This window comes from Solanum lycopersicum, chromosome 2 (genome assembly GCF_036512215.1).
Source record: "Solanum lycopersicum chromosome 2, SLM_r2.1".
NCBI lineage: Eukaryota > Viridiplantae > Streptophyta > Magnoliopsida > Solanales > Solanaceae > Solanum > Solanum lycopersicum.
In genome coordinates this window covers 51,483,301-51,495,815 of record NC_090801.1, presented here as the reverse complement: position 1 = coordinate 51,495,815, position 12,515 = coordinate 51,483,301, and the positions used below count along the sequence as shown (strand labels likewise).

The 12,515-nt window shown below is 33.6% G+C and overlaps 3 protein-coding genes across 3 annotated transcripts; 2 read left to right on the top strand and 1 right to left on the bottom strand.

Annotated features, from left to right (window-relative positions):
• Window positions 1-289: 289 nt before the first annotated feature.
• LOC138337004 (U-box domain-containing protein 4-like) lies at window positions 290-4,622 on the top strand. The gene is made up of 2 exons (XM_069293386.1): window positions 290-790; window positions 3,451-4,622. Exons 1-2 carry the CDS (start codon window positions 372-374, stop codon window positions 4,289-4,291), a joined length of 1,260 nt encoding a protein of 419 aa, XP_069149487.1. The 5' UTR covers window positions 290-371; the 3' UTR covers window positions 4,292-4,622.
• Window positions 4,623-4,817: 195 nt separating this feature from the next.
• On the top strand, window positions 4,818-5,647 carry LOC101253749 (probable aquaporin NIP-type). The gene is made up of 3 exons (XM_004233432.5): window positions 4,818-5,051; window positions 5,132-5,359; window positions 5,491-5,647. The coding sequence occupies exons 1-3, from the start codon at window positions 4,974-4,976 to the stop codon at window positions 5,596-5,598; spliced, it is 414 nt and encodes a 137-aa protein (XP_004233480.4). The 5' UTR covers window positions 4,818-4,973; the 3' UTR covers window positions 5,599-5,647.
• Window positions 5,648-8,314: 2,667 nt separating this feature from the next.
• LOC101254057 (uncharacterized) lies at window positions 8,315-11,582 on the bottom strand. Its single transcript, XM_004233433.5, has 2 exons — window positions 11,128-11,582; window positions 8,315-8,634 (listed from the first exon to the last, which is right to left on the bottom strand). The coding sequence occupies exons 1-2, from the start codon at window positions 11,375-11,377 to the stop codon at window positions 8,480-8,482; spliced, it is 405 nt and encodes a 134-aa protein (XP_004233481.1). The 5' UTR covers window positions 11,378-11,582; the 3' UTR covers window positions 8,315-8,479.
• Between the last annotated feature and the right edge of the window lie 933 nt (window positions 11,583-12,515).

The window sequence follows — 12,515 nt, the reverse complement described above, 5'->3', positions numbered from 1 at the left end:
ATTACTTATTTATTAATTAATTAATATAAATATTATGATAAGATATATATATATTAATTATTATATTTAAAAATCATGCAAAATATAAAAGTAAAAATGAACATAAAGTAAAATAAAATGTATCTTATCTATTATATCCGAAACTTATTAACTCGACCAATTAGATACAATTCCTCAGACTTTTTAGATAATTTTTTTAATTAAAAGGGTAAATATCCTAATTATGTCATTAGCATCCCTAAGTAATGGTATTAGTACTGATGTAAAAACCAACTAACAAAAACCGTTGGAACCCCACAGTCGCCGTGGCTGTCCCCACTGGGGTGGGTGGGGCTCTGTTACTCTTACTTAACGCCACGGCGCCGGTGGCCATGTTTCTTCTCTTCTTAACCTTACGTTTCTCTCTCTGTGTCTTTCTCTCTCTACAAATTCCTCTTTTTATGTTTAAATTCCCTAGAGCAACTTCAATTTTCGCATTAATTTTATTTACTTTTCTGATGGACCTTGGAGCCGGTGACAGCTATACCACAGCCAATTCCGGCGATAATATTCCTAAAACGCCGTCGTCTTCCAGTGTTTATGAAATCCTTCTTCTTATACAATCCGACGACCTCACTTTGAAAGTTCAGGCAGCTAGGGAAATTCGGCGCCTCACCAAGACTTCCAAACGTTACCGTCGTTATTTCTCTAACGCCGTGAAATCACTTGTTCATATGCTTCATTCTAACTCATTTGAGTCTAAGGAAGCCGCTCTACTTGCCCTCCTCAATCTCGCTGTTAAAGATGAAAGGTATTTCTCATGAATTCTCAATTCTATTGCAAACTGGAATTGGTTGGTCTATTCGAGCTGGTGATAATTTGGCTGTTCTAATGTTTTTCTATTTTTAGACGTGGAATTGCCCTGTTGCTCGTTTCTATAAGTGCAATTTTAGTGTATTGCTTTTCTTTTTTCATAATCATTCATCTTATATTTACTGTTTTCTTTTTCCCACTCTGTCTAAACTTTACAAAAATGGAAGCAAGATAAGAATTTCTGGTGGCCAGCTAAGTTCTAAACTAAAAGGGTTTAGGAATATTAGTCATTCTTATGTTACTTGGACGAAGTGTTCAACATGATCCACGAAGCAGTGGTGCTTCTATGTCTAATTCTTGAAGTAGAAAATTTCGTTTGCATTTGTTGCATAAAGTATAAGTTACTAGTGCTATTTTGGATAATCTGGAATAAATATACGGCGCATTCAATAGTTTGAGACTTTTGATTGATTATAATAATGGCTATTTCTGATGTGAACATTAAAGTTGATAAAAGTTGAAGGCATATATTCCCGAAATGCTTTTAAGTTGACCCCTTTGGGAAATTCTACTCTTTGTAAAATATATTTTAATGTCCTAATTGCTGGCTTGCTGCTATTAATAATAGCAGTAATGCGTTGTGCCATTTTGTTGTGCTGCTGTAGAGATGACTCAAAGGAATATGTAATTCTCTTTTTATGATTTTTATCTCAGAAAAACTGAAAAATCATGTCGGAAATGATGTATCAATAAAATATGTTGACTGTCCTGGATCCCGCTATTCTTTTTGTGTATACAAATCATTGGGTAATTTACTGGCCTGTCAAATGCTAGTAAGTTCTCAATCCTGTGCAAATTGGATATAGTTGGCCCATTGGAGCTTCCTGAATTATGAAAAGGTTGATAATTATCAACTTTTTGCTCGTGAATTCACCGTGCCAATTTTGGGCTGTTTTTAATGTTTTCCTATTAGCTTTTTAGACGTTGATCACTCTGTCACTCCTCATTTCCACAAGTGCATATTTTCCTCAGGTTCGGTGTATTGGAATGTGAAGATGGTGTTTCTTCTTCTGGTTTTTCTTTTTCATGATCATTCATCTCATATTTACTGTTTTCTTTTTTCGCTGTCTTATTGCTACAAAATGTAAGCAGGAGTAAAATTACTAGTGTCAAACTCAGTTCCAACTAAAAGAGTCACAAAAACAGGAGCTTATTTCAATTGGTAGAAATCACGTTTTAGAGCTCAATGCATGGTTGAAGTTGGAATTTAGTTTTTTTTTTTATGATTATTTAGAGGATGTGTTCAACATGATCCATGATGCGATGGGGCTTCTCTGTCCGATTCTTGAAGTAGAAAATCATTTATTAAAGTTGCATATAAAAGAAACTACCACTGGTATTTTATATAATCTGGAATAAACTTTCTTGGCAAATTCAATAGTTTCAGACTTCTGATTGGGCCGCCCATTAGTGATTATAGTACTGGTTGTCCCTAATGTAAACACTAAAGTTGATAAAAAGTTGAAGGCATATATATGTGCCTGAAATGCTTCTTAGTCAACCCCTCATGGAGATTCTACTCTTTGTTAAAATATTCTCATGTAGGATGGTTACTGGTGTTTTAATAACAATAACGCGTTGAAGAATTTAGAAGTGCTGATGTACAGATTACTGAAAGAACTAGTTCTTTTTATAATAGAGTATGGAAATATCCGAATTTGATCCAAAAGTAAATGAGTTATCCATTAAGTGACTAATATTTACTTTTTGAGAAAGCAGGGATTACTGTTTACAATTTAAAGTTGATATTCACTCTCTATTTGTTTGTTCATCTAAAGTGACAAAAATCTAGCTCCGTATCTCAAATCTCAATAGATTCAGTTCTTCTTGCTGGCATGCACCATGTTTGATAATCCAATGAGTGCTTCGGGGAATTAATCCGAACCCACTATCATTCTATAGTTATTCTATGATCTCTAATTAAATAGTAGATTAAGAATGAAAAAGACTTTGGTTAACTCTAAAGAATTAAACATTTGCATCAATGCCATAATCGTAGCCAACGACCATGAAACTGTTTGTCCTTCAAACTATAAGCTTTAAGTTAAGTTCCTCCATTGCATTTGCCTTCAAGCTATAAGGTGTAAGTTCAGTTCCTCCATTGTATTTGTCCTTCTAAGCTATAAGCTTTTAGTTTAGTTCCTCCGCTGCATGCTTCCCTTGATTTCCCAATGAAAATTATACACCTTCTACCATCCATCAAATTATTTAGGTCAGATTTGTGTGAGAAATTCTATTTAAGCTCAGTGAGCATGGTTATAATTTTCTATTTCTAGCTTGGAATAGGATGGTTGTCAGTAGATGTGTAGTACCTTGTATGCTTTCAAGTTCACATTCCAATTCCACTGAGCCAATGGAAAGAGTATAGGATTTGTTCATTTGGCTGTATATGTGTGAGAAGAGCTTTGTCAGTTATCTGCACTTCGTACCTGATTAAATCCTTTCTACAGTAGTATATTTTCTAGATTAGTTGTTATTCATGAGCCGTTAAAGAAAGATTTGGAAGTGATGACTGCCAATTTTTGACAGTATTCCAGAATGATTAAACTAAACTAAACAAAGTTCTGATTTAGACTATTTTTTCCCCTTTTCTACCAGAAACAAGATAAGTATCATCAATGCTGGTGCATTGGGACCCATCATATGCTTTCTTCAATCAGAGAAGTCAACTCTACAGGATCATGCAACGGCTTCATTACTTACATTATCTGCTTCTTCTGTGACAAAACCCATAATTAGTGCTTCTTGTGTCATTCCTCGACTTGTGGATGTCCTAAGACAAGGAAGCTCACAAGCCAAGGTTGATGCAGTGATGGCTCTTTACAACCTGGCAACTTATCAAGGCAACTTAAACTTGATCCTTCAAACTGAGCCCATACATTACATTATTGATTTGCTTAAATCCTGTAAAAAGTCCTCAAAAGCTGCTGAGAAATGTATGTCTCTTATAGAATCTTTAGTGTGTTATGAGGAGGGTAGGACTGCAGTGACGTCTGAAGAAGGAGGAGTACTTGCAGTAGTAGAAGTACTTGAAAGTGGATCTCTTCAAAGCCGAGAACATGCTGTAGGTGCTCTACTAGCAATGTGTCAGAGTGACCGCTGTAAATACCGGGAAACAATTCTGAAAGAAGGCGTAATTCCTGGGCTTCTTGAGCTGACTGTTCAAGGAACACCCAAGTCTCAAACAAAAGCGCAAACACTTTTGAGGTTGCTCAGAGACACACCTTATCCTAATTCTGAACTTGAACCTGACACATTGGAGAACATTGTTTCCAATATTATCTGTCAGATAGATGGAGACGAACAATTAGGAAAAACAAAGGACATGCTTGCTGAGATGGTACAAATTAGTATGGAGCAAAGTTTGAGACATTTACAGCAAAGGGCACTGATATGCACTCCAGCTGATTTGTCTATTTCAAGTTCCAAAGAGAGTTAGAAAAGCCAATTCAGTTGGTATGCTAAACAGTGTTTACTTTTGTCCGCCTTGCACCTATGTTGAGTAATAATGCCTGAGTCTCATGACTCGATTCGTTCTCTTCCTTCCCCTGCGCTATGAGCCGGTGTCCTCTTGATTTTCTGTACTTGGAAATATCAGATGATATGAAAGAATGCCAGTCCGGGTCCTTCTTAATAGGCGCCAGGTGACTGGTTACTGTTAATAATTTTGGGAAAAACTCACAAGGTCTTAGAAATACAATTTCGAGTTAGATATTTGTAACATAGATTGTGTATTTGAAGAGTTATACAATTGTTAAAAGTTTCCACTTCTCCATTCTCATAGTTAGTTAGTGACATACAGAGAATGTTTAAAAGGGATGGATGGAGTTCTTTTTTATAAGGACCATACTGTGTTTATGAAAGAACCAAAAGATAGAGTATTAATATATACTTCAAAGTAAATCAGAGGGCTAAATCAAAGTTTGAAACAATGTGGGCCCTAGAGATCCTAATATACAGCAGATGGAACAAACAAATTCTTCAACTATTCATCATATCTTTAATTATAATTAATATCCTCACCTTGGTAAAATTCCCTTTATACTTTCATGTCTTGTTTATATGATATCCACAATGGTTGCAATAATTGATGGTAATTGAGAAGAAGAAATCACCATAATATGGAAACAGCCAATATATTTGGGTCCCAATCTCATACAAACATAGGACTTGGTTCAAATGCTGGACTTGCACAAAAGGTATGGTCCTTTAAAGACGAATTCAAAATTTAAATTTGATTAGATTTAGCCTTTAAGAATTTACCATAGCACACATGCAGTTATTTGCCGAGGCGATTGGGGCTTACGTGATAATATTTGCATGGTGTGGATCAGTAGCAATGTATAAGCTACAAGATGATGAAAGCATAACGTTTGGAGGTATAAACATGACATGGGGAGCTGTTGTTATGGTCATGGTTTACTCCATGGCACAAGTTTCTGGAGCTCATTTTAACCCTGCTGTAACTCTCATTTTCACCGTCTTTCGTCGCTCCCCCTGGAAATTAGTACGTGCCAGTCATAGTAACTTTTTTTCAATTTACCAACAAATGACATAAAATAAAATCATATGGTAAAATTGCTAGATTTAATTTTGGTGTATGAAGAAACTAATTAACATCACATTCATGTGATGCAGGCACCAGTGTACATAATAGCTCAACTAATTGGCTCAATTCTGGCAGGCGTTACTTTAGCATTATTGTTGGATGTAAATCCCATAGTTTATTTTAAGCAATTTTTCTAAATTGGGTTGAAAAATAACCCCAAATATAATATTTGGATTGAAAAAAGTTTAAGTATTGTAATGATAATGAAGTATAGGTTACCTCACAAGCATTTAACGAATTTAAATAACAACATTTTATTTTCCTTTCTTTCAATTTATGTAACAATTTATGCTTTGCAAAAATTAATTTGATAAATTTTTAAACTTAAATTACATCAAATCAATTTAATTTATGAAAAATAATAAATGAACAAGAAGTAATTATGAAAAAAACAAAAATGTAAACTTTTCTACCAAAAAGATGAAAAATCGTTGTTTGTCTAAAAAAAGAAAAACTCATTTGTATAGATTGAGATTAGAGTACTTACAAATAAGTTTGGAAGAATCTTTTTGGTCAAAATAAATGTTAATCTTTTTAAATATTTTTACCCTTAGTAATTTTAATATATTTAAACTAAAAAATGAAAAAAAAATTGTTTTAAAATAAGAAAAACATAATAATTTTTTAATTCTCTGGTCAATTTTTTTTAGAGAAAATTGTATAAAATAGCAAACTAATAACTTAAATTAAATAGAATAGCTAGGGTTTGATTTAATTGTGCTCCATAGCAAACATTATCTAAAATTTGCCAGCGTCTCTCTCCCAGGAATCTCGCTCACCACTCTCCATTCTAGCTTGCCTCTCTCGCTTTATACACAGAAGTGTATAATTCTGTTTCTGTTTTGTATAAAGCGAGAGAAAATTATATATACACATGCAAAAATGTATATCTTCGTGTTATACACTTAATTATACAATTTACAAACATTTTACTTCAAAAATTGCAGAGAAAAAGGCCAACGAATTATACAATTGCAGTGAAATACAATTTTCTCTAGCTTTATACAACAGAAGTATATATATTGTGTTTCTGTTTTTGTATAAAGCGAGAAAAACATATATTTTTTTGCTATAAACTTATAATTATGCAATATACATACATTTTAATTCGATTCAACAATATGCAAAGCAAATTATACAATTGCAGCGAAATAGGCCAGCGAATTATACACTTGTATATGTATAGCGAATTATACAGTTTTATGTTCGCTATGGAGCGCAATTATGCAAAATTTGCTATATTGCACAAATATAAATTTTTTATTTGCTATATGTGAAAGTTGCCCTTTTCTTTTTTTAGCCATTTAGCACTTTCCAACAAGGTAAATCAACTAATTTATTTACTTAACATAAATTTCACCGGATAAATAGTTGTTATCCAAAGAAGAAGAAAAAAACACTGTGCCATGAAATTCTTCTATGCATTTGATGATTGATGTTTTAGAAATCACAAATGGTCTTAATATCTCATTACACAAAAAGGAGCAAGATATTACAAATCTCATGATTCTAGTTAATTATTAATTTTTTTTTAGTTTTTTCTCCTTCATCTTCTTTCTTTCTTCTTTAACCATTTTTTCAATCATAATTTTCTTATAAAGATTGATTTGGTCAAAATATTAACGAATGCATTGGGGTCTCCCGCCCCCACACCCCTCTTTCTTCTTTAACCATTTTTTCCATCGTAATTTTTTTATAAACAAAAACTTTCTTTTTCTTTAATTAGACTCTGAAATAGTTTTGCGATATTCATAACTCAGCTTAACGTCTTGCGAATCTGTGTTGTGCTTTTTTTTATTTATTATTATTTATAATCAAGAGATTTGAAATTGATAATAATTTTTCGGAGGTTCAATTAGATTTGATGTGAACCCATAATGATTTTCTAAATCCGATTTGAAGTCTTTTGGTGATTAGAGATGGTTGACATTTTATTTTTAGTGGATTTAATTGATTTTGCAAGTATTTTACATGAGAGCTTAAAATGGTGGATGCCTGTATTGTTTCGGGGAAGAAAGAAAATAAATAAGAAAAAAAATTGAAAATACATATGTTTATGAAAATAATTAAAAAATATTTTAGTAATATTTATTTTTATCGTTCACTCTCTCACGCTCCCATAAACGAATGAATGGGGCTCCTGGTCCTGATCGAACCAGAGATTCCGACAACCCGGGGAATCGGCAGAAAGAGATGGGTCGGGTACTGGAATCTGCCCAAAAGTCCTGACTTTTTCGAGGCAGGGCTTCAACCCCCCAAAAATGGTTTTCCAAAAATGGGTGATCAAAAGATCGAATTACTATTTCCTATCTTGGTGGTCGTTACTTTTGGTGGTCTTTCTTTTTGGTTGACTCGTCTAAGCGCTCTCCTTTGTCTCATTATTTATCTCGTAATCATTCGATTCCGCCCCTAAGGCTAGCTCCTACTCCTCCTCCTTTCTGCTTTAGGATAGGATTTTCTTTGGTCTTACATAACAACTCACTATGCCTGATAAGCAATTATGGTAGTTGAGTACCGCCGATAGGTTAGGCAGCTTTTGGCCATTTTCTCTTTTATAATTAACTTACATTTATGGGGTATTTACTTAGTTTATCCTTCATTACAATAGTAAATTTTTTTCTTGATTTAACTTGAATTCTAAAACCTAATTTACACCGCGAGTCACTAGGATTATGGCTAAGCTACAAGGATTAAAGGTAAAGATAACATATCTTGCAGGCGTAGTTCTTAATCGTAGAAGGAAGCTTAATTATGACTGAACAATTTAATACTTGTGTTCTTCAGTGTATTCTCACTAAATGAAGTTTTTTTCATTCATTCATCATAATACCTCTATTCAAAATGAGCACAGAGGAGGAGAAAAAAGAAACTCATTATATCAGTTGCATCAAAACTTGAAGGGAAATTGTGTTAAGCTATGTATGCTGTACAATTATGAGAAAAGGACTAAGAAGAACTGTAGAGATACAACACGAGATTCGACTTGTGAATTGGCCAAAGTTCTAAAGAGTTAATGTATCAATCATCATAAGAAGCATGAGGTGCAGCTGTGCAACCAACATCAAAAGGGTCTTCAGACCCACAGCAATGCCAGTATTGAAAAACTTTACCACCATCAGGGGTGTCCATGGTGCCACCCGAATAAACACTCTCAAACTTCCTCCTTGTTTCTCCTGTTTGAACAAAGATGGAACGAAAGATGATGAGTTAAGATGCTATAGCGCTCATTTTAAATCGGACAAAGTAAATGATGGATAAGAAATGGAATAACGTAGCAAGTTAATATCCTTCAGCGGAAAACAAGTAGAAGGGCGTAAGGAAGTGAGAACACAGTGTTCCTATATTTTATTGTTCATACTAGTACAACATAAGAAATGATACCGGTAAGGAATAAATCCAACTACCTTCCATAATTCCATTTCAAAGCAAATGCATAGACAACAGGAATATGAAAAGAGTAATCACATAATTGACATACATACTTGACTAGTAACACCAGTGGTAAATTCTGCAAAAGTTGCATTGATATTTTTCCTTTTGAAAGAATTGCTACTTGAGCTGTTTACCCTATTTTATCGGAGCAGCTATTTTTATCAGTGAAGTTCACTTCATACACATGAAACATCACCAGAGAGATATTAGTTCATCTTAAGATCTAATGCTCTACTATCCTATTTTGCCTGGTCTACATCAAAAGAAGAAGATTTTAGTTGCTTACAAAGTCTTAATTATATCAAGAAAGGCTGGAATAAATGGATAGTCTCATACTCTATGGAACTGCGAGCATAGTCCTAATATTAAAGCTGATGCATTCTAGAGAAGACTCTTGCAAATCAGCACTTCATCCACTCAGAAGGAATCCTAGTTAAAACACTTGGCATGTACCCACCTGCTCCAATGGTGCATAAGATTACCTTGGAACTTGTGCGTTAGCAGGTTGGACAAGATGGAATCAAGGTGCCGAGCATGTTGGTCCAGTCACCCCTTATATTAATTAAAAAGAAAGAAAGAACAAGGGACTAATCCCTTCCAGCTAAGACCAACTAATCCATCCAAGTATATAAACACCTACAGTGAAAGCTTCTATATTTGTTCTCTTCTTCAGCTAAATATTTATTCCTAAAATTTAATGAAAATAGAAGCCAAAAATACAATATCATGTGAGCTTTTACCTAAAGAAAGAACAGGAATAAAATAAACTGATTGGTTGAGCATAACAAAACTGTAGGGGATCAGAATAGAGAAGTTCTTCATTGAGCAGGGAAGGCAAAACTAGCTGTGATTAGTGAACACATCAATCTCAAACTAGTTTCATGCGGTCACATATATACATCCCCTACATTTTAAATTGGACAATCCACTACTGGATAATTAGGGATTATCTAAATCTCACATCTCTCCTACACTGTCATACAATTTACATATCTGCTTACTTTATGAACCCAAAAAGAAAAGGGAACTGATGACAAAAGGTATAAAAGGAGAATCAGGGCAACACTGCCACCAATATCTCTACCAGACCGAACCTGCTTCAACTCAGAGGAGCCTAAACCCAATTCAATCTAAAAGTTTAGCCTTTGCCAGATAGAATTTTCAACTTAAAAAAGCCTGACAAATTCAATCTAAAAGTGCACTCCATATTCCTGTTGGACTGCTGAATTGTCCAAATAATGATGCTGCCACGACCCTCAAGTAATATAACTAGATAAGGAAAGATAAAGAGGAGTCATTACCAGCAATCTTAAGTATTAGTCAATGGTGGTTAACTAAGCTGCTATTAATGGAAACACTAATGCTGGTTAAAAATATTCTCAATTTGACATTTCAGAGAGTAGGCATATTATAAGAACTTGACAGCTCTTAAAAGAGTTTGCGAAAAACACAATGTATCCTTCTCTCTTTGTCCAATTTTATTAGCCATAAATTTGCCTGACACGGTCTTTAGGCATAGAGATAGAGTATCATACAGTACTTCAATCTGAAGTCAGACCACAACTATTAGATAAATATTGCAATAATTACAGAGACCTTCGCTCAGGTTTGGCTTGGTAACGGATATAATGTATCAGATAGTCACTCAACTATGAGTTCTTTCTCTAAGATCTCAACTTTCTTAACATGCCTTGTGTTTTACGATATTATGCTTACCTCTCTTAGTTGCTTGAAATTTTTCCCAGAAAAATCAAAATATGGGAGATAACGATAATATTGTAAACCACAAGTTAAGTTAGTGTTACGGAGCCAAACCTGAAAGGAAATGTCTGCAATTAACCAAAAGTACTACCTACTATTACTACCTTTGAGTAACTTCCAAGAGTTAAGAAATTTTCCCTAAATGGATATGGGATTTAAGTGATATAAAGGTGACAGTGTAATGAATTTGTGATTTTTACTAAGGTTTACTGCTTTCTTTTTCCTTTCCCATAATTAATGTCCAATAATTGGAAAACTTGATACTTCAGAGAAAAACATAGATTTGTAACTATAGGAATTGCAAAATTAAAGCTTTTATCTACCTATTTTGGCATTATGACATTCCTTTGCAACACATAGTATTATTACTCACCCTTTTAGCTACAGAACACGAATTCAAACTAAAATAATTAGAAATTTTCAAAGAGTGTGAGACTTGACCTATATTTTACAAAACATTGAGAAAAAGGTACCTCCAAAATGAGCAGTGTGGTAACGGCAAGCACGAGGGTGATTGAGCAAAGGATTGAACTGGGCCTTGCAATTCTTGCAAGTGCGGAGATTCTGTGTTTGTTTCTCAGAGCACTGAACTGACAATCTCGTTAGGCGCCGTTTCCCCAAATCAATAATCGAAATTGTGGTTCGATTTAGATGAGAGGTTGAAGAATTAGCATATGGGATTACATGATTTGGACATAATTGGGTGGACATGGCCATGAACATTGAGTTGTAAGGAAAAACAAAGACACACAGGATTTTAGCAATGAAATCTCAGAGGCTTAGCGAGCCTTGCCTACAAACTTATGTTTGGCCGTCCGATCCTTTTTGTCTTTCTTTTAGTACTTACTACTATAATTATTTTATTTGGTTATCTATTAGGAACTAAGATTTTTAGCGAGAGATTTTAAAAAATAAATATACAAATTATATTTATATGAAAAATAACTTTGCTAAAGGGATTAATACAAAGATGGCTCCGCCTTGTCCATTCGGATTTTGATACTTATATTAAAGTTGATTAATTTTGAAATAAAATCGATTAAAAAAAATACTTCACGTAAAAAAACTTTTTCTTATTCAAATTTAAACACAAATGTTTAATTAAAAAAATAGTAACCTCATCGGCGGTTATTTTTTTGGGTACAACTACTTGATTTCGTCATTTTGTCTCGGTGTTAATATGATAGTTTCTTCACCCAATAAAATTTTCAATATATTTACTAGCTCGTACATTTTTTATGGTAAAAAAAAAAAATAACAATTGGAGAGTCTAACGAGTTCTAGATCATTTCCAATTAGTGTGTTACTGTTAATTTCGTAAGAATACTACTGAACTCGAGTAGGTTTATTGAGTTGGTCCCACCAACTTCTAGAGCAAATAAAATTCCAAAAAGTAAAATATAAAAATCACCAAATCTTTTCATAATTTTCTCTTATCAAATATAATAACTTCAGTTTCGCAATTAATCACTATGCTCAAAGTTACAACAAGAAAATGGAACTAATAAAGAAATTGCATTAACAACAATGAAACAGGAAGATAAGAAAAATATAAAAGGCGATAATTAAAAGGGAGATGAATAGCTTAGATTTAAAAAAAATAAAAAGAGAAGACTACATATTTTTCTCAAACAATCTATCGTAAACAGTTTTTTCTTATCATTCATCCTCTTAGCAGTTGTTAGTTGGGCTTGGATCCCGAATAAATCTATACATTAGTTTTTGAAATGTTATGTTCTTAATTCCCTTCAAAATGTTATGTTGCTTTATTTGTTGAATTTTTTTGATTTGGTGCTAATTATTTCCCGTGATCTTGAAGACAACTTCGTGGCATTATTGCAGCCGATCTAATTAGTTGCCT

Excerpts from the sequence above, each read along its gene's own strand:
- LOC138337004 (XM_069293386.1), top strand. The coding sequence starts at position 372 with ATGTTTCTTCTCTTCTTAACCTTACGTTTCTCTCTCTGTGTCTTTCTC. Across the intron at positions 791-3,450 it reads CTCGCTGTTAAAGATGAAAG|AAACAAGATAAGTATCATCA; the intron begins GTATTTCTCATG and ends CTTTTCTACCAG.
- LOC101254057 (XM_004233433.5), bottom strand. The coding sequence starts at position 11,377 with ATGTTCATGGCCATGTCCACCCAATTATGTCCAAATCATGTAATCCCA. Across the intron at positions 8,635-11,127 it reads CCACACTGCTCATTTTGGAG|GAGAAACAAGGAGGAAGTTT; the intron begins GTACCTTTTTCT and ends TTGTTCAAACAG.
- LOC101253749 (XM_004233432.5), top strand. The coding sequence starts at position 4,974 with ATGGAAACAGCCAATATATTTGGGTCCCAATCTCATACAAACATAGGA. Across the intron at positions 5,052-5,131 it reads ATGCTGGACTTGCACAAAAG|TTATTTGCCGAGGCGATTGG; the intron begins GTATGGTCCTTT and ends GCACACATGCAG. Across the intron at positions 5,360-5,490 it reads GTCGCTCCCCCTGGAAATTA|GCACCAGTGTACATAATAGC; the intron begins GTACGTGCCAGT and ends CATGTGATGCAG.